Source organism: Brassica rapa, chromosome A10 (genome assembly GCF_000309985.2).
Source record: "Brassica rapa cultivar Chiifu-401-42 chromosome A10, CAAS_Brap_v3.01, whole genome shotgun sequence".
NCBI classification, from domain to species: domain Eukaryota; kingdom Viridiplantae; phylum Streptophyta; class Magnoliopsida; order Brassicales; family Brassicaceae; genus Brassica; species Brassica rapa.
In genome coordinates, this window is record NC_024804.2 from 1 (window position 1) to 17,327 (window position 17,327).

At 36.5% G+C, this 17,327-nt stretch overlaps 5 protein-coding genes and 1 long non-coding RNA gene across 6 annotated transcripts; 3 read left to right on the top strand and 3 right to left on the bottom strand.

Annotated features, from left to right (window-relative positions):
- The first annotated feature begins 63 nt into the window (after positions 1-63).
- On the top strand, positions 64-6,913 carry LOC117129209. The gene is made up of 2 exons (XR_004452847.1): positions 64-2,444; positions 2,486-6,913. It is a non-coding gene; the product is annotated as an uncharacterized LOC117129209 (long non-coding RNA).
- A 1,067-nt stretch (positions 6,914-7,980) lies between these two features.
- LOC103844700 lies at positions 7,981-9,106 on the top strand. The gene is made up of 2 exons (XM_009121514.3): positions 7,981-8,237; positions 8,430-9,106. The coding sequence occupies exons 1-2, from the start codon at positions 8,159-8,161 to the stop codon at positions 9,017-9,019; spliced, it is 669 nt and encodes a 222-aa protein (XP_009119762.1). The 5' UTR covers positions 7,981-8,158; the 3' UTR covers positions 9,020-9,106.
- Positions 9,107-9,767: 661 nt separating this feature from the next.
- LOC103844699 (cytochrome c oxidase-assembly factor COX23, mitochondrial) lies at positions 9,768-10,569 on the bottom strand. Its single transcript, XM_009121512.3, has 3 exons — positions 10,337-10,569; positions 10,125-10,201; positions 9,768-10,040 (listed from the first exon to the last, which is right to left on the bottom strand). The coding sequence occupies exons 1-3, from the start codon at positions 10,431-10,433 to the stop codon at positions 9,993-9,995; spliced, it is 222 nt and encodes a 73-aa protein (XP_009119760.1). The 5' UTR covers positions 10,434-10,569; the 3' UTR covers positions 9,768-9,992.
- Positions 10,558-12,336, bottom strand: LOC103844698 (pentatricopeptide repeat-containing protein At1g02150). Its single transcript, XM_009121511.3, has 2 exons — positions 11,916-12,336; positions 10,558-11,849 (listed from the first exon to the last, which is right to left on the bottom strand). The coding sequence occupies exons 1-2, from the start codon at positions 12,270-12,272 to the stop codon at positions 10,668-10,670; spliced, it is 1,539 nt and encodes a 512-aa protein (XP_009119759.1). The 5' UTR covers positions 12,273-12,336; the 3' UTR covers positions 10,558-10,667.
- A 53-nt stretch (positions 12,337-12,389) lies between these two features.
- On the bottom strand, positions 12,390-16,066 carry LOC103844697 (dol-P-Man:Man(7)GlcNAc(2)-PP-Dol alpha-1,6-mannosyltransferase). Its single transcript, XM_009121509.3, has 20 exons — positions 15,944-16,066; positions 15,783-15,868; positions 15,665-15,706; positions 15,529-15,574; positions 15,380-15,466; positions 15,208-15,263; positions 14,971-15,088; positions 14,803-14,861; positions 14,627-14,698; positions 14,469-14,532; positions 14,258-14,361; positions 14,005-14,076; positions 13,837-13,923; positions 13,679-13,746; positions 13,518-13,586; positions 13,364-13,446; positions 13,055-13,154; positions 12,910-12,975; positions 12,736-12,829; positions 12,390-12,661 (listed from the first exon to the last, which is right to left on the bottom strand). Exons 1-20 carry the CDS (start codon positions 15,975-15,977, stop codon positions 12,584-12,586), a joined length of 1,485 nt encoding a protein of 494 aa, XP_009119757.1. The 5' UTR covers positions 15,978-16,066; the 3' UTR covers positions 12,390-12,583.
- A 92-nt stretch (positions 16,067-16,158) lies between these two features.
- On the top strand, positions 16,159-17,261 carry LOC103844695 (protein mago nashi homolog). Its single transcript, XM_009121508.2, has 3 exons — positions 16,159-16,451; positions 16,699-16,875; positions 17,003-17,261. Exons 1-3 carry the CDS (start codon positions 16,242-16,244, stop codon positions 17,060-17,062), a joined length of 447 nt encoding a protein of 148 aa, XP_009119756.1. The 5' UTR covers positions 16,159-16,241; the 3' UTR covers positions 17,063-17,261.
- Positions 17,262-17,327: the final 66 nt, after the last annotated feature.

Genomic DNA, 17,327 nt, shown 5'->3' on the forward strand with positions numbered 1-17,327 from the left:
TCTCAAATACCCCTTTAATCTCAAATACCCCTATTCTCAAATACCCCTATTCTCAAATACCCCTATTCTCAAATACCCCTTTAATCTCAAATACCCCTATTCTCAAATACCCCTATTCTCAAATATCCCTTTAATCTCAAATACCTCTAATCTCAAATACCTTTAATCTCAAATACCTCTAATCTCAAATACCCCTATTTTCAAATACCCCTAATCTCAAATACCCATATTCTCAAATACCCCTATTCTCAAATACCCCTATTCTCAAATACTCTTTAATCTCAAATACTCATATTCTCAAATACCCATTTAATCTTAAATACCCCTTTAATCTCAAATGCCCCTATTCCCTTTAATCTCAAATACTCTAATTCCCAAATACCCCCTATCCTCAAATACCCCTCTAATCTCAAATACCCCTTATTCTAATCTCAAATACCCTCTATTCTCAAATACTGTTTTTAATCTCAAATACCCCTTATCTCAAATACCCTTTAATCCAAAAATACCCCATTAATCTTAAATACCCCCTTAATCCCATATACCCCTTAATCCAATATATATATCCCTAATCTCAAATACCCTTTAATCTCAAATATCTTTTAATCCCAAATACCACTAATCTCAAAACCCCTTAATCTCAAATACACATTATTCTCAAATACCCTCTAATCTCTAATACCCTTTATCTCAAATATCCTTAATCCCAAATACCCATATTTTCATATACCACTTAATCTTAAATACCACTAAATCATATCCATATTTTCATATACCACTTAATCTTAAATACCACTTAATCATATCCATATTTTCATATACCACTTAATCACAAATACCCCTTAATCCTATAACACATGGATTTAAGGGTATAATATGGGACTAATTATGGGACTTATTAAACTAAAAAACGAACTTTGGGGTTTTTTAACGTAGTTTAAAACTCGTCTTGTTTTAAAATTTTATATTTCTCGGATACGAAAGTTTATGCAGCTTCTTAAAAGGCCTTAAGATTTTAAAAAGATAAGATTTAAAAAGGCTCGAAGGTTTTTCTAGTGACAACCTAAGTAAGAACAATACTCGTAGTATTGTTCCCTAAGTAATATATATGTATAATATTTCAAATTATACCAACCTGGATATGGAGTTAGCCGTACGAGTCTGATACTAGCCGTTGAATCGTTGAACTTTCTCGTTTCAAGCCCAAAGTAAATAGCGCCTAATAGTTTCCCTCAACTCCGTCACAAACTGTCTTGATTCATTTCTCTCATATTTCGCGATAATTCCTCGGCAACTGATCATCTCGACTGCAATTTACAAACAAAACCCCAAAACATTAAAGTAAATCGCAAAGCAAAAAACGATGAACACGAGTGTAACGACCGTAACCCTGGGTTTATAATTAAATATAGGGTTTTTGATTAGAATGGTTACTTATATCACAAGAAAAGAGGAATAAGGCACCTTATCATATTGATCACGTGCTCCATATCACCAACCCACACGAAACGTCAACAGCGTAGCATCGATGGCTCTCCGACAACATGGATCAACTACGGTGAAAAAGGGATCACGGCGGCGTAGATCGGTAACCGGTGGTGGTTGGTGGTGGCGAACGTCGCAAAGTTAAACGCTTTCCAATCTAAAGAAGATTGAAGATCACTACAAAAAGTAAATAATGAACGGTTAAGGAATCTTAAACCATACTAAAACAAAACAGCAAAGAGGATGAAGAAAGCAAACCGATCGTTCAATTTCACGCAAACCATGAACAGGACAAGAACAGAAGAAAAACAAATATACGATTTAGAGATTTACAATTTCTTTTCGGGGAGGAGCCGCGCCGGAAGGAGACTCGCCACGAAGAACCACCATCCCTAAGATTGCTCCGCGCGCCGTCGCGGAATCCGTCGAAGAAGAATCGGAAGAAGGAAACCTTTGCAAACTGACTATTTCAAGAATGTCGGCTTGTACAACTCATCGAAGAACTGTGGTTATCTCCCGAATATTCACCGAAAAAACCCTAAAACTAAAAGTAGTTTCTCTGCTTTTATTTATATGTATCGTCGTTATCTTCAAGAAGAACACGAATAGAATTTTAAAAAGAAAGCAGCAACGGATATATTTACAATCGGACGGCCTTGTATTATCCACGTGTCCGACGCACACCATTTAACTTCGTCCGCAAGGTTTTGTCTACCTAGCAGATTTAAGTGGGTTTCAAATGTAGGCCTAACAGAGTATAAAACTTGGCCCAATAAAACAAAAAATTAAAGAAAGAGGATTTATGTTTTGTTAGTCTAAAGTTATATATTGTGACGTATCTATACGTATCAACCTCTCCATAACCTTAGATTTTTATGCTTATTTGTTAATATTTTTATAATTTTATTTGTTTATTTGATTATTTTGTTTAATATTTATCTATCTGTTTTATATATAACGTATATTAAAAAGCATGTCCTTAAAAAGTTAAAACTATAAGATAAAATATACATTGAATAATGTTTATCTTTTGCTTTAGCGTGCATGACACCAAGAATTGTTTAAGATAAATATACATTGAATAATGTTCTAGATAATAACACAATGAAAACCATAATTCATTACGTTGACAATATCTAATAATCGTAACCTGTTTGACCAAAAGCATACTATACCTAATTTTAGCTAATTTTGTTTATTTGTCATATTCTTATTAGTTTTTAGATTAAATCATCATTTTATTAATTTAAATAATATAAATATTTTTATTTTTAATTAATTTATTAATATAAATAATATAAATATTTCGAAATTTCTAATTGGAATTATGATTATAATTATTTTAAGTTTCACAAAATTTTTAATAGTTTTTAGCTTAAATCATTAATTTATTAATTTAAATAACATTACTATTTCAAACTTTCTAATTGGAATTACAATTATAATTATTTAAAAAAAGCTAGGACCAATTCTTATTTTCATATGATATGATGTAAGATGTTTTAAACTCTATAGTTTCAATTTTCTCATTCATTCAAAGTTGTCTCAATTATAGTTTTTGACATCTATATTTATGTACTTTTGATATTTTGTTTTTTATAGTTGGAGTTCTATGTTTTTTCTTGAAATACTAGAATAAAATCGGTTTTGTTACATGGAATTTGGAATTATGAATTAGGTATTCTGAATTATTTCAATAGTTATTTCACGTGTATGTTTTATTACTGTTTAATCTATAAGAAAAATATGTTTTGATATTAAATTTAGAGAATTGTCTATGTAATTATATTATGAACATGTCTTTAATGGTTTAGTTTCTAAAACGGCTAAAAGTAAATATATTTTTAATGAATAATTAGATTTATTATTATATTATTAACCATAAATTAACTTTAATAATAAAAAGTTATTATTATCTATTGTTTCTTTTATTAAAGGTAAACTTATGAAATATTAAGATAAGTCGATGTATATATTGATCAAGTAAACCAATGAAATATTGTCATTATCTCAATTCGTTTTTTTTAATCTTCAAAATTATAATCGAAATTTAGTTTTTATTTACTTATTTTGTTCTTATTTGGATTTTGTGTGTTTTAATACTTTTTTGGTAAGTTAATTCATATTTATGGTTCAAAAATACAAAGTAGATTAAGAGAGACCAAAAGTTCATATTCTTACTTTACTTTATTGTGTGAAATATTTGATATGTAATTATGCTTTTTTCGCCTCACAGTTTTATAGCTTTCTTTTATGTTAAGAAGACGTAGATCAAAATAAAAATCGAAGAGAAGTAAAATGCTTGAATCCAATCGCAATCGCTTCTCTCTTACCACCTGGTATGTTGTCAGATTTCGTCTTTGTTTTCTCTCGTGGCTGACTGATGTGGGTTTGGTTTATCTTATTCTCGGCAGTCAGTTAATACAGGTTGCAATCTCTAAGGGGATGGTGCACGTGTAGACGTTAAAATGTTCATGGTTAAGGTTTTCACTTTAATGAAGGTATACTTCAGTTCTCAGTCTTTCTTCTTTTAAATCACTGCACGGCTCATCTTTTTGATTTGGGAAAGCTCTTTCAATGCGAACCAGAATTGGATGCTTTCCTTGAGTTTGATTCTCTGTTTGGGTTGAAAAACCTATCGACCCCAGGAAGAGTAGCACAACAATTGGGGAAAGGTATTTTTTTTATTTCAGTTTCAGTACCCTCTTTTACTTCTCTTCCTCCTCACTCATGTTCCGTCTCCTTTTATTAGAACAGGATTTGAAGGCCGCGGCCTTACCGCTCCTCAAAAGATTTGGTTCTGTCTTGCTTCCGTTGGTGGTCAGTACATACAACGAACCCAAGGCATCTATAAAGCTGCTTCTTTCCTTAGCCTTTTGTCATATCTTTATGCATGGACTTGTTCATCTTGTCTACGTATCCTGAAAAATCATACATTCCTGCCAGTAAACGTCTCATAACCATTGAACTCTGATGAAATGCTTCTAAGATTAAGCTATATTGGTTTCTAATTGCTAAGACCTTGACAGTGCATGTGGCTTTTGAGTTCAGAGTGTAGTTGTGAAACGAGAACCCATGTTGGGCTCAATTGATGAGGCTGTGAAGTTGCTTGTTAGTTGTTAGCAATGCACGTGTTGATCTATGGGTTAAATAGCGAAATGTCTTACTGTTCTCTGATGTCCCAAATAACCTGTCACTGTTAAGAGCTAGGTTTGTCTATAGGAGCCTGTCAGCTTCGACTACATGAATCGCCATATATTCTTAATTAGCAAAGCATATTGATCCATAGAGATACATTGTTTATAACAAGAAGACCATCATCTTCCGACAATGTTTTCTTTCACAAACAGAAATATATTTGGATTATCTTGCATGTTTTAGACCAAAAAAGCTTTGAAAAATGCCAAATCAGAAGCATTATTACGAGCAATAGATATTCAGCAACGTACAACACAAGCATTGCAATAAAATAGTAGGTTTTCTTGAAAAACATATAGTTGTATCAGCCATAGATTGAGTGAAACCATCAGCTAAGATTACAGAGGTGAAATTCTGGATCCATTGTCTAGAGGCTTACTGTAAATCATATATGATCAATTACGGAAACAATATTCATCATCTGAAAGTAGGGAATCAGGGGGTATTGGAAGTGATGTGGTCTGGAATAAACTATAATGTCATCATTTTGTTAGAAAGACAGAGCCAACATGAAGGTCCATTTTTATAAACTAACAGACTTAGACTACCATATAAGCTTCAAACATACAGATGAAAAATCTTAATAAATAAGTGATGTGCTTTTACATCGTTGAAAACAGAAAGAAAAAAAAACAAAGCAATAGTGAAAGTGTGATATACAAAGACGCTTTCATGGTGAATCAGCAAAGCGATAGTGAAAGAGTGATATACAAATATAGACTATTTCATGTTGAATCAGATACAAGAGTAATTTGAGCCCAACGACTACTGGATGTAGACTTTAACTTAATAGAAAGAGGGTAACAAGAAACTATTGCTAGATGGAAAAAAGATGTAAGTAATGATTATCATATGGCAACGATTGGATAAGAGAGATTAGCTCCGACTCAGAACAAACGAAAACCCTAAGCAATGCTCATCATATCGCATTCCGGAGAGAGAGAGTGAGCGACAACCGATGTTAGGCGGAGAGAGAGAAATCACCGATTTGAAGAAATTTCCTGCGTTTTTTCCACAGGCGAACTACTAGATTGGTGAAAGGTTAGTGATGTCAATGGTTGATATTTAGGAAATAACAAGTAGGCGATCATGTCTTTAAGATTCTCTATTTTTTTACCGTTAAAAGAGTATCTATACTATTATTTGCGAAGTAAATTTTCGCAACAAAGCTATCACGTTAAAAGTTAGCACGGTTAATATCGTTTATAACCTTAATGAATAAATTAAATAAATTAGATAAAATAAAAAACGAATTTAGTGTTTATTTGATTAGATAAGTGCTTACAATTAATAATAGTAAGAATTATCCAAAATTTAAAAATAAATTTAAAATAAAAAGATAATTCCTACATATATTGTGTTGTTATCTTACAAAAAACAGAAAATACATAATTAAATATTAAGTAAGATTATTAATTCTACGTAATTGAAAGAGAATATCAAGTGATCTCTAAGATTTATATATTATTTATTAATAATGAATATAGTGTACAAAAGTTTTTTAAAAATTTGTAATACATACGAATTTTCAATGAAAACATAAATAATAATTTTAAACTATTATTTACGAAGTAAATGTTCGCAACAAAACTCTCACGTTAAAAGTTAGCACGGTTAATATCTTTTTCGCAACGAAGTTCTCACGTTAAAAGTTAGCACGGTTAATTTAGTTTATACCCTTAATGAATAAATTAAATATATTAGATAAAATAAAAAACGAATTTAGTGTTTATTTGATTAGATAAGTGCTTACAATTAATAAAAATAAAAATTATCCATAATTTAAAAATATATTTAAAAGAAAAAGAAAATTCCTATATATATATTATGTTGTTATCTTAAAAAAAAACAGAAAATACATAATTAAATATTAAGTAAAATTATTAATCTATACTATTATTTGCGAAGTAAATTTTCGCAACGAAGCTCTCACGTTAAAAGTTAGCACGGTTAATATCTTTTTCGCAACAAAGCTCTCACGTTAAAAGTTAGCACGGTTAATTTCGTTTATATCTTTAATGAATAAATTAAATATATTAGATAAAATAAAAAAATGAATTTAGTGTTTATTTGATTAGATAAGTGCTTACAATTAATAAAAATAAAAATTATCCATAATTTAAAAATATATTAAAAGAAAAAGATAATTCCTATATATATTATGTTGTTATCTTTAAAAAAAAAACAGAAAATACATAATTAAATATTAAGTAAAATTATTAATTCTATATAATTGAAAGAGAATATCAAGTGATCTGTAAGATTTATATATTATTTATTAATAATGAATATAGTGTACAAAGGAATTTTAAAATTTTGTAATACATACGAATTTTCAATGAAAATATAAATAATAATTTAAAACTATTATTTGCGAAGTAAATTTTCATAACGAAACTCTCACGTTAAAAGTTAGCACGGTTAATATCTTTTATACCCTTAATGAATAAATTAAATAAATTAGATAAAATAAAATAAGGAATTTTATGTTTATTTGATTAGATAAGTGCTTACAATTAATAAAAATAGAAATTATCCATAATTTAAAAATATATTTAAAAGAAAAAGATAATTCATATATATATTGTGTTGTTATCCTTTTTTAAAAACAGAAAATACATAATTAAATATTAAGTAAAATTATGAATTTTATATAATTGAAAGAAAACATCAAGTGACCTCTAAGATTTTTATATTATTTATTAATAATGAATATAATGTACAAATAAATTTTAAAAATTTGTAATACATAAGAATTTTCAATTAAAACATAAATAATAATTTAAAATTATAATTATTTAATTAAAAATACATGTATTAATAAGTAACTATAAAATCTTTATGCCCGCATATGCGGGCGAGATATCTAGTTTTCAAAATTTGAACAAATAAGAAGTTAAAACGTGTATATATATGAAACGAAATCGAAAGAAATGGGCCTCCCTAATGAAATAGTCGTTTGTATGAACTATCATGGGACTTATGGCCTTATTTTAAAATGAGTAGGGAAGAGACCTTTCATAAATTAAAACTGGACCTCTTGGGCCTATGTTTGCAATTGGGGCAAGGTATTTTATTAATTTAGTTCACTACCCTCTTTTTACTTCTCTTCCTCCTCGCTCAGGTTCCGTCTCATTTTATTAGAAGAGTTACTATGTTTGGACCCTGCCAAAAATAAGGCCTTACTCATCAATGTTATTGTCCCACATCCACAGGTCCAAACGTCGCCCATTTAATGAAGTAAATGAAATATTTCTAGTTTTCCCTTCTACCTTCAGTGAATTCGAAGTATGAGTGAGCCCAACATCAAAGCCTGATAAATCCCTTTAGCTTTAGCTTTTCTTATTTCGAAAAAATAAAAAGTAGGAACCAGCATCTCCCATCATTTCTTTTCTTGGGTTCTCTTTCACCCGAAAATCCGTAGAGGGATTCGTACCAGAGGAGCGGACAATAAGAGAGAGGTAGGTTTCCAGAAATGAAGAAGGAAAACAGCTCTTTGATGTCGTTCTTACTGCTGCTCTCACTCTCATTTCTGGCTAGCTCCAAAAGTCACGGTACTTGGTTCCTGGCTTTTATCTCCTCATAACATATGCTAGCTAGACTCGGATTTGTCTTTCACCCTTAGGCCGGTTTTTTCTTGTCATAATCAAGATTGTAGGATAGATACCTAAATTAAATCCGTTAAAGAAGATATATATATATAGTAACTCTTGAGGATGGAGGATGAAGTGTTAGAATGGTTGCAGGAAACCCGGCTAGTGAAATGGTGAACGTCTTGAACCAGAATAGAACAGCCTGGAAACTTGGCAAACTACATGAGAGCCCTGGCCTTGGCTGCATAGCCCTCCAGTATGCTGAGCTCTGCGAGGGTGATTGCAATGTCAACAACAACACTTTGACCTGCGAACCCCCTGAAGACGACTTCACTCAGGTTTTTGCCCCCAACTGCGGTGTAGAACTTCCCACTTTTGGTACCATAACAGGCCACGTTCTCGGCTGCGGCACCCACTATGCGACGCCAGAAGCCTCCTTCTCAGACATTCTCTTCAGAGATAACAAATCCTTGTTGGTGCTCAGAAACAGGTCGCACACTGAGGTTGGAGTGGGAATGGCTAGGTTGCATAAAGGTACCTACTTTTGGTGCATTCTGTTTAGTGATGGTGGGACAAACTCTTCCTTTTCTCTGGAAGCCAATGGCCGGGGAATCAAACAAAGAAAAGGCTGCTACAGCGGAAGTGCTTTTTCTTGTAGCAATGCACACATGATTTCTATGCGTCTTCTCAACAGCTTTCTGGGCATTCTTTTGTCTATTTATACACTAGCCATCACCGTGTAGTTTCTTTGACCCAAATAATGAAAGACAACCCTGTTGTAGCTGAAATGATATATTGGAAAACGTTTTTTATTTGTAACAAGTTTTAGATGGGATGAAAGTTTCAAGGATATATATGGAGTTTGCAAGCAGCAAGAGCGGAGTAGAGTTTCAGGGGATAAATAGATAGAAAGAGATACCGAGCATGATCATGCATGCAATCTGGGGTAATTTGAACTTGATAATGAGAAGGGTGTCGCATGCACTTTGCGTAGTTCATGCAGTCTTTGAGCTCATGGCGAGAGTAACGGTACGAAAACCCATATATCACCGCCCTCTTCCTGCCATGAGGGTGAGGAACATGTAGGTGCTCAGGGGTGGTGGCGGGAACATTTTTATTCTCAGAAAAAAAAATCAATCAGACCGATCAAGACTCAAGAGAACACGTGAGCAAGAGCAAGAGTCAATAAGGAAACGTCAAGGGCGAGATTTGCTCTCAAAGATCAACATTAACATATGGCTGTTCGTTTGGTTGCCGCAGGTACCGGCGGCAGCGGCAGCGTCAACATTCTGCGTCAACTCTTCAGGAAGCTGCGTCTGACGCCGCGTCCGAACGCCGCGTCCTAACGCCGCGTCCTGCGATTGACGCCGATAAAACCTGCGGTCGCGATATAGTACGCGGCAGCGTCTGCGAAACGAACAACAACTGTCCTCATTAACGCTGCCGCCGCCGCTGACGCCGAAACCTGCGGCAACCAAACGAACAGGGCTATAGCGTAATATAAGTCCATCACTAATAATCTTCCTTAAAAGTAACATGTAGGTGAGTCAAAATAATGTTTACAAACACTGCCCACTTGAGAATGATTATTTATAACAGCATGCAAAACACAAAACACCACTTCTAAGAGGCAAATGAAATAAGAGGAAACACAAGACGACTCATTTATTTTCTTGGACATCATAAGCATTTGAGGATTATACTGTGCTGGTGCGCTCAGGAGAACAATGACCGTGTCTTATTGCGTTCCAGTCGAGCTTCCCTCTGATAGACAAGCATAAAAAAAAAATCCAATCAGATATTTATATATATACAAGCAGAGAAGTTGGAATGAAAAATCACAAGAACCTCTTTCTTTTTGCATTCCTTGTACACATCAAAATGATCCTGGCATTTACTCTTGTCTGATCCAAACTCTTCAAGACCTAAGAGTTTCATTATGAAATTTGTCCCACGTTATAAGATAATCAAGATCATAAATCTGAACTCTAATCAATGGGGGAGAAAACGAGTTACAATCCTCCGTGCAGTAACATGATTCAATCGAGAGCGTGACTCACATTTCAGAGATGCAGAGTACTGATGGTAACATGGAGAATCAGATATCCGAGCTGCGCTAGGGTACGCCGCCGCCGCCGCTCCGCCTTTCGTCGCCATTTCCCCTTCACTCCCCGTCTTTCTCCGTTAGTGAATTTTATCTTCTCAGTCAGATGGGCCTTTAAATAAAAGGTTTTGCATAGTAGCAGGCCTTTTTAGTCCGGCCCAAACTAAAAGATCAACGTCCACGCAAGCAAGCATTCATTCATGTTTCTCTAACTGTAATTTAGGGGATGATCAGTTGATTCCGGTTCCTCTTTTACAGCCAGATCTACTAAATATATTATCTTATTATTACAAATCATCTTGCAGTTGCGTAACAAGTACATCGGTGTCATGGGCATCATTTTCGTCAGCATCAATAAGAGCTTGGTAAGATTTGTCTTGAAGGTGCCCCGATTGACTCAACAATTCCAAAACCGTCTCTTTACTAGTAACATCCGACTCCTCTTCACAGAGCTTGAAGAAGCCGGACAGCACCAACACCTTAGGCCTCCAACTGCTGGACCCTTGCGCAGAAAAAGCTTCTTTCAGACAAGCCAAAGCCTCAGTGATACTCCTCTTTCGGGTATGACCATCGGCTAGAATCTCCCAAGTACCTGGGCTCGGCTTTCCCCCCATTTCGATCATGTGGTCGAACAACCCTTCAGCCTTGTCTAGTTGGTCGTTTTTAACGTAGACATTCATAAGAAGGTTTGGTATCCTGGGGTCATAAGACGACTTGACTGGAAGCCACTCCTCATATACCTTCTCGGCAGCTTCAACATCACCCATCCTCACCAAGGAGGAGACGAGAGCATGGTATCCCAAATTGGGAATGCTGGGTACAACAGATTTGTAGACATTCCACACCCGGAAGAGCTCTTTCTTGTTACCAACGCTGCCGTACAAACTCAAAAGGTAGTGATATGGGATACGATTACGACCCGTAATCCTGGCCTCAACCTTCCTGAGTGCATCTTGAGCTTTCTCGGGTTCGCCCATCTTAATGTACATGGTGGCCATTGTGCTAAAAGTGGTCCAGTTGGGATTGATGGAAACATCTGATTTCATCTGCTGATACACTTGCTCCATTTGCTCAACAGAGGCGCAGGAGGAGAGCCAGATGTTGTAGGAGTAGATGTCGAGACGAATATCTTTCTGCTTCATCTCGAAGACCATAGCGTCTACTTTGTCGTATTCCCTTAGGTTCATGTAGAGAGTCATCATGACGTTGAAGGGGAGCGGGTGCAGGGCGTATCCTTTCTGCCTCATAATGTCGATCAAGGCTTCAGCTTTTTCTCTCGACTTGGCCCTCACATAGGCATTGAGGAGGGAGCCATAGACTCTGCGGTCCTTAAAGTTGTCAGGGAGACTGAGGAAGAACTCTTCGGCGTCTGAAATTCCACGGACTTTGCCGATAAGGTCGAGCTGGATGGCAGCATCACTTGCAGACAATCGAAACCTTTCGCCTCTCTTGTTCATCCAGTCGTACACCTTCTTGAATGAATGAATCATGAATGAATAAATAAAAAAGGTTTATAGTTATTCATTCATTCATACCTCAAGAGCTTGGTTAGGACGCTTATACTTGCGAAGCTCCTTGACGACCCGACAGAGCTCCCACTTGGTAAGCTTACGGCCGCCTTTCTCCCACTGATTCAAGACGGAGGCGGCACCGAGCTCAGGCTTCTCCATGAGAGATATCTTCTTGTAAATGGCATTCCACTGGATAATCGGCCTTCTCTCGTAGTCCACCGTTCCGTAGCCATAGACCTGGGAGATGGAGCACACGATTATTGCTGTCTTCTTCTTCAGTGGGGCTACAGAGACGACGGGTGATCTGCAGCGAGGGAGGCGAGAATAGGAGGCGGAGGAAGCCAGCGGAACATTGCGATTCTGTACCGCCTGAAGCAGCATATCTCTCTCTCTGTCTGAGTCTTTCGTTAGGTTTCTAACTACACAGTCTCTTGTCTGACGATAAGGCGATTGGCTATGAAAAGAAAGAGGGGGTAATCGGTAATTACACCTCACTGCTGGAGTTGTTGGACTCACCTCAAAGGCCCAAATAAATATATAACCCAAAGACGGGCGCTACTGCGAGGAGAATCATTCATTCATTCATAATCATAGGGTTTTCAATCAGTCTTATTATTATTATATATATCGTTACATCAACTCCTCTCTCTCGGGGATAAGTTAACCAAGTTGTACTCCTGCATCAATGTCTCTTAACATCCTGGCCATTTCTTATGCAAATGATCTTCCTTCTTCCTATTCCTGTGCACGTATACTTTGGCTCTTTTTACCTGCAACTCAACATTTCTAACTCAACATTGCATTCCAATCCTGATTAAATATTCCCAAAAGCCAACCTATTTACCAGAACAATGGGAGGGAAACCTCGCCGCAGTTCGAGTCTGTCGAAGCCTTCTTCAGAAAACAAGCACTTGTATCCATCCACCGAGGGGTGCTCGCTGCTCAAACCATGACAAAACTTTATTAAGATCTTCTGTGACTAAGAATTTGCTTTTTATTCTGATGAAAATACTCTCACTTCACAAGGTACGTGAAATTTCTGTTTCGTAACTCCTCCACCACCACCTCTTCTTCTTTTGAGTATCTGCGTTCCACAAGAAAACTTTTATCTCATACCTAAACAGATACCACCCCCTTCCTTTATAAGAATCAACCCCACTCACCTCCACGGAAAAGCTTCTTCACAAAAGCGAGATATTCCATTCATAGCACCAAAAGTGTCTATGTGAACCCACTCTTCTCCCACTACATTCGCAGGATGGCCTGGGAAACATACAAGGCACCCGGTCAAATTAATCATATTCTAGGCAAATTATCAACCCTAGATAGATATCAACCCCCAAAAAGGACGATCACGTATAAAAAGGGCCATGTGGGACAAACAGAAACTGGCTAGTATTTTTCTTGTTTGATGATACCCAAGTAAACGCTGCTGAAATAACAAGAAACCCCAAAAAGAATAAGTCGCTCACTTATCTGATGCAAGCGCTTAAGAGCATAGCCGCTTGGATAGTTGTTGTAAGATGCCATGAATGTTACAATCGTGCACCCTGCACTATAGGACAGGATTAAGTAGGCTAGCAAATCCCTTTTCTTCTCTTACATAGCAAAGATAATTATTTCTACCTGATTACAAATAATGCTAGCATAACCGTGTTCACCAGTTTCCAAATAGTTTTCTTCCTGTTATTGTAGCTGCATAAAGTGTATCAAAGGGGAACGTGAGTGAAAGAACGTTCTAGCTATGATTGAAAGCTTAGCTAGCAAGCATTTGATAGAACTCATACATTCTGCTAGCAGCAACTGCAGCAGATAAGTTGAGCATTGGCACTGAACTAATAATAAAGCGGAGTTCCTGCATATATCACGAAACATAGGTAAGCCTCTGTCAGCAAATAATAAAGAAAGTTCAATGGCTACTAAGATAAGTAATAAATCTGAATACCTTGTGTGGAAGTTTAGAGTAGAGTATAACAAAGGATAAAACAGGAAGAATAAGGAATGGAACCCGCCTGTCAAGTACGGTGCCAAGCTGCATGATCCAAAAAAGAGAACAAATGAAAAAATATTTTACAGATACAATATGAGAGATGTTAGCAGGTCAAGTGATTACAAGGGAAAGAGGATAAGCTACTAGTAAAGATCGTGGGAGTGCCGAGGTGAAGTACCAATGAATGGAATGTGTCTGGTTTAGCAACTAGTTGTCAAGGAACAACATAGAATTTAACAAAAAGGCAAGGCCACAATCTTAGCAAAATAAGTTTTCCATTGGAAATTACACTAGTGTATGGAAATCTAAATGGAAATCTATACAGATGCTATAAAGTGATCTATGATACAAAAAAAAAACAAATTTTGAAGGATACACCCCAGTCAGAACTCCGGTTCAGAATGGAGTTAAACCAGAAAACTTCAAACTCTGGCCAGACAAACTTCTTCCACATGATAGAGTCAACGGAAATGGTAAGACCTGTGCTAAGATTAATTCCCATTACCACAAAAACCCGACTCGGAAACTAGAGTCCTAAGGGGGAAAAATGCAAATAGATCACAGAATGGAGAGGAAGTTTAACCAACCTACAGCCACCACAGCGGTTCCAACACAATACTTAAGTGCTTTCCAGAAGGAGATCGATCTGGTCTGTCATTGATAAACGTAAAGCACCCCTATCAGAAGGAAACAACAAAGTACACATATAGAAGTTGAGAAATCAGACTATTCATCATCAGCTCACCAATAAAAACTCAAGACCGATAGGGCCGAGCAGTAACATCACATCGCATCTGAAGATTATAGTGGAAAAAATCTGGTTATCAGATGAAAAACATGTCAGAAAAATCCAAGTTCCGGAGGCCATGAAGATTATTATTATTATAATCAGGAAATCATGTTAACAGGAAAACTACATACCAGGAAGCTCAAAGCAGAATAAAAGTTTCCCTTTAACCAATGACCATATGCCAGATTAACTGCACAACCGAGATTTCATTTCACAACATTAGCAGCAAACGGGAGCTATGCTAAATGGGAAGATTGCTAGGACATTACTAGAGGAGTTAGATGAATAGAAGCAATCACCTAATCCCAAAGCTAGAATATTAGGGAGAGGACGAGTGCAGTAGAAAAGAAAATGAAATTGCAGACTGGTGAGAAGTACAAAGAAAGATTCCACTTGAGGTCCAAACTTTTTTCTTATCTGTCAAAGAGGTAAATTCTGCTCAGGAGAAAAACAATCGTCAAGGATATCCCAGTAATCAGATAGAGAATGGAAACAGGCAGCAGAGCAAATTACTAAGTAGCAAATAAACTTCATACCTGAATCCGGAAAAATCTTAGTGTAGATAATATGATGCAGCCCAGCACCAAACGAGCTATACAAGTTAATAAAGAAACACCATGATTTGAATTGGTTTAGTGCGTAGCTTAAAATTCAAGAAAGCGATTCCATTAGGGAGAATCCAAGGGGAAAAAAAAGAAGAAGGGAAACCTGCAACAAGACTATAAATCTTGGGGAAGCCAAGCCAGGTGATAAAGGAGACAAGGGGTGATGCAAAAAAAGAGACTATGAAGGCTCCTGAAAGAAGAGATCAATCAGAGTTGAGGAAACAAGCAGTAGAATCCAACAACAGTGCTTACCAATAAAAGTTCGAGGGACAACACCGGGGAATTCCAAATGATCATACTGACAGAATAAAACACTCAGTAAAACGAACGTGACTTACAATTGAAACAAGTAAAGAAGAAGAAGAAGGGGTCGGGTCGGGTCACTCACAGAGTCCAAACGATGGCGATGGTAAAGAATGTCGTGCATTGACTGGTCGCATTGCAAATTCACCACTCAGTTAAAAAAAAGGAGAGTAGATCTTGGCAATTGAAAAGAAGGAGGGTACCTGTACGTTGAAGCTCTCTTCCACCTTAGTATATGGTGACATGACCACATAAATTGCAGCTATAGCTCCCAGAATCAGATCATATCCTGCTCCCACAACAGATATCACATGTTTCAATTTACAAAGAGAAAAAAACGCAAGAGCGTGCACAAATCAACTACCATATGATTGAAGAAACTTGGTCATTTTCGGCATCGTCTGTGTAACTCCCTTCCCTTCTCGGTATAGGGCGATATCAGGCGCAGACGATTTCGATGGAGACAGAAATTTTAAAATGGGCCTGAATGTTTCTTTATATGGGTGGGCTCATAATTATGTATTTGGGCTGCTATCTAAGCCCATTAATATATGTAGATGTGGTGCTCTATTCTTTCTTTTGGGGGTTAATCTAAATCGGGAGAGCGAGGTGGAGGTCTTAATTCTCCAGAAATCGACGAGGGTCTTAGTCTTAGAGAAGGCATGGAAGAAGAAAACGAGTTCTACCTGCGGTACTATGTCGGGCACAAGGGGAAATTTGGACACGAGTTCCTGGAGTTCGAGTTTAGACCGGACGGTAAGCTCCGATACGCCAATAACTCAAACTACAAGAACGATACGATGATCCGGAAGGAGGTGTTTCTCACCCCCGCCGTTCTCAAGGAATGCAAGCGTATCGTCTCCGAGAGCGAGGTCTTTTTCTCTCTTAACTCTCCTCAGATTTGGTTCTATTCCTAGCCTAGGTCGGAAGGAACTCGATTAGGGTTTCCTTGGGATATCTATGTTTGAAATTGGCTTTGCGACCATACTTTTGATTTAGTTCCTGAGCTATGGTACTTTGTAATGATGGATGATTTTGCATCTATCATACTCATGCGGGGAGCTTCTGCGCCACTTTTAGTATGTTGTACCTGACTCCTCCTCTTTTTTGTTTGCGTAGATAATGAAAGAAGATGATTTTAAGTGGCCGGAACCTGACCGTGTTGGAAGGCAAGAGCTTGAGATCGTTATGGGAAATGAGCATATCTCCTTCGCTACTTCTAAGATTGGTTCTCTCGTTGATGTCCAGAGCAGTGATGATCCTGAAGGTCTTCGCATCTTTTACTATCTTGTTCAGGTCTCTTCTCTTTTTCCTTTCTCAATTTTGTCATTGATTCTGACTATGTGTTTCTCTAGTTACCTTACTCTGTTTGCCTTAGCATTCTTCTGTTATTTATTCTTTGCTCTTTTCCTTGTGGTTGCAGGACTTGAAATGTCTTGTTTTTTCGCTCATCTCTCTGCACTTCAAGATCAAGCCTATTTAGAGAAAGAAATCAGTAGAGTTGCTTGGAGTATGTGGCTGAAGTTTGTTTTTTGTTTTTTTTTTAATGTTTCTGACTCATCAACATTAGTGAGATTCATGCTAGTTTCTTGTTCTGTTGTTTCAATGAATCTTAAATAAGCGTTGGTATTGTAATGGACAATGGTTTGGCAACTTATACTTAGGTGATCTTTTCCCAGCTACTGTTATTTTCAATAGTAACAAAACGAAATTGGGCAAGTCTAAAGGATGGAGTTTTGTCTGGACGA

What these genes read in the sequence shown, in the direction of transcription:
- LOC103844700 (XM_009121514.3), top strand. Translation starts at nt 8,159, where the DNA reads ATGAAGAAGGAAAACAGCTCTTTGATGTCGTTCTTACTGCTGCTCTCA. An exon ending in GGCTAGCTCCAAAAGTCACG is followed by an intron (nt 8,238 to 8,429) that starts GTACTTGGTTCC and finishes GAATGGTTGCAG; the next exon opens with GAAACCCGGCTAGTGAAATG.
- LOC103844699 (XM_009121512.3), bottom strand. Translation starts at nt 10,433, where the DNA reads ATGGCGACGAAAGGCGGAGCGGCGGCGGCGGCGTACCCTAGCGCAGCT. An exon ending in GTACTCTGCATCTCTGAAAT is followed by an intron (nt 10,202 to 10,336) that starts GTGAGTCACGCT and finishes TGAAACTCTTAG; the next exon opens with GTCTTGAAGAGTTTGGATCA. An exon ending in AGGAATGCAAAAAGAAAGAG is followed by an intron (nt 10,041 to 10,124) that starts GTTCTTGTGATT and finishes CTTGTCTATCAG; the next exon opens with AGGGAAGCTCGACTGGAACG.
- LOC103844698 (XM_009121511.3), bottom strand. Translation starts at nt 12,272, where the DNA reads ATGCTGCTTCAGGCGGTACAGAATCGCAATGTTCCGCTGGCTTCCTCC. An exon ending in GTCCTAACCAAGCTCTTGAG is followed by an intron (nt 11,850 to 11,915) that starts GTATGAATGAAT and finishes TCATTCAAGAAG; the next exon opens with GTGTACGACTGGATGAACAA.
- LOC103844697 (XM_009121509.3), bottom strand. Translation starts at nt 15,977, where the DNA reads ATGCCGAAAATGACCAAGTTTCTTCAATCATATG. An exon ending in ATTCTGCTTTGAGCTTCCTG is followed by an intron (nt 14,699 to 14,802) that starts GTATGTAGTTTT and finishes TCTGATAACCAG; the next exon opens with ATTTTTTCCACTATAATCTT. An exon ending in CTAGCATTATTTGTAATCAG is followed by an intron (nt 13,447 to 13,517) that starts GTAGAAATAATT and finishes CCTGTCCTATAG; the next exon opens with TGCAGGGTGCACGATTGTAA.
- LOC103844695 (XM_009121508.2), top strand. Translation starts at nt 16,242, where the DNA reads ATGGAAGAAGAAAACGAGTTCTACCTGCGGTACTATGTCGGGCACAAG. An exon ending in GTATCGTCTCCGAGAGCGAG is followed by an intron (nt 16,452 to 16,698) that starts GTCTTTTTCTCT and finishes TTGTTTGCGTAG; the next exon opens with ATAATGAAAGAAGATGATTT. An exon ending in TCTTTTACTATCTTGTTCAG is followed by an intron (nt 16,876 to 17,002) that starts GTCTCTTCTCTT and finishes TTGTGGTTGCAG; the next exon opens with GACTTGAAATGTCTTGTTTT.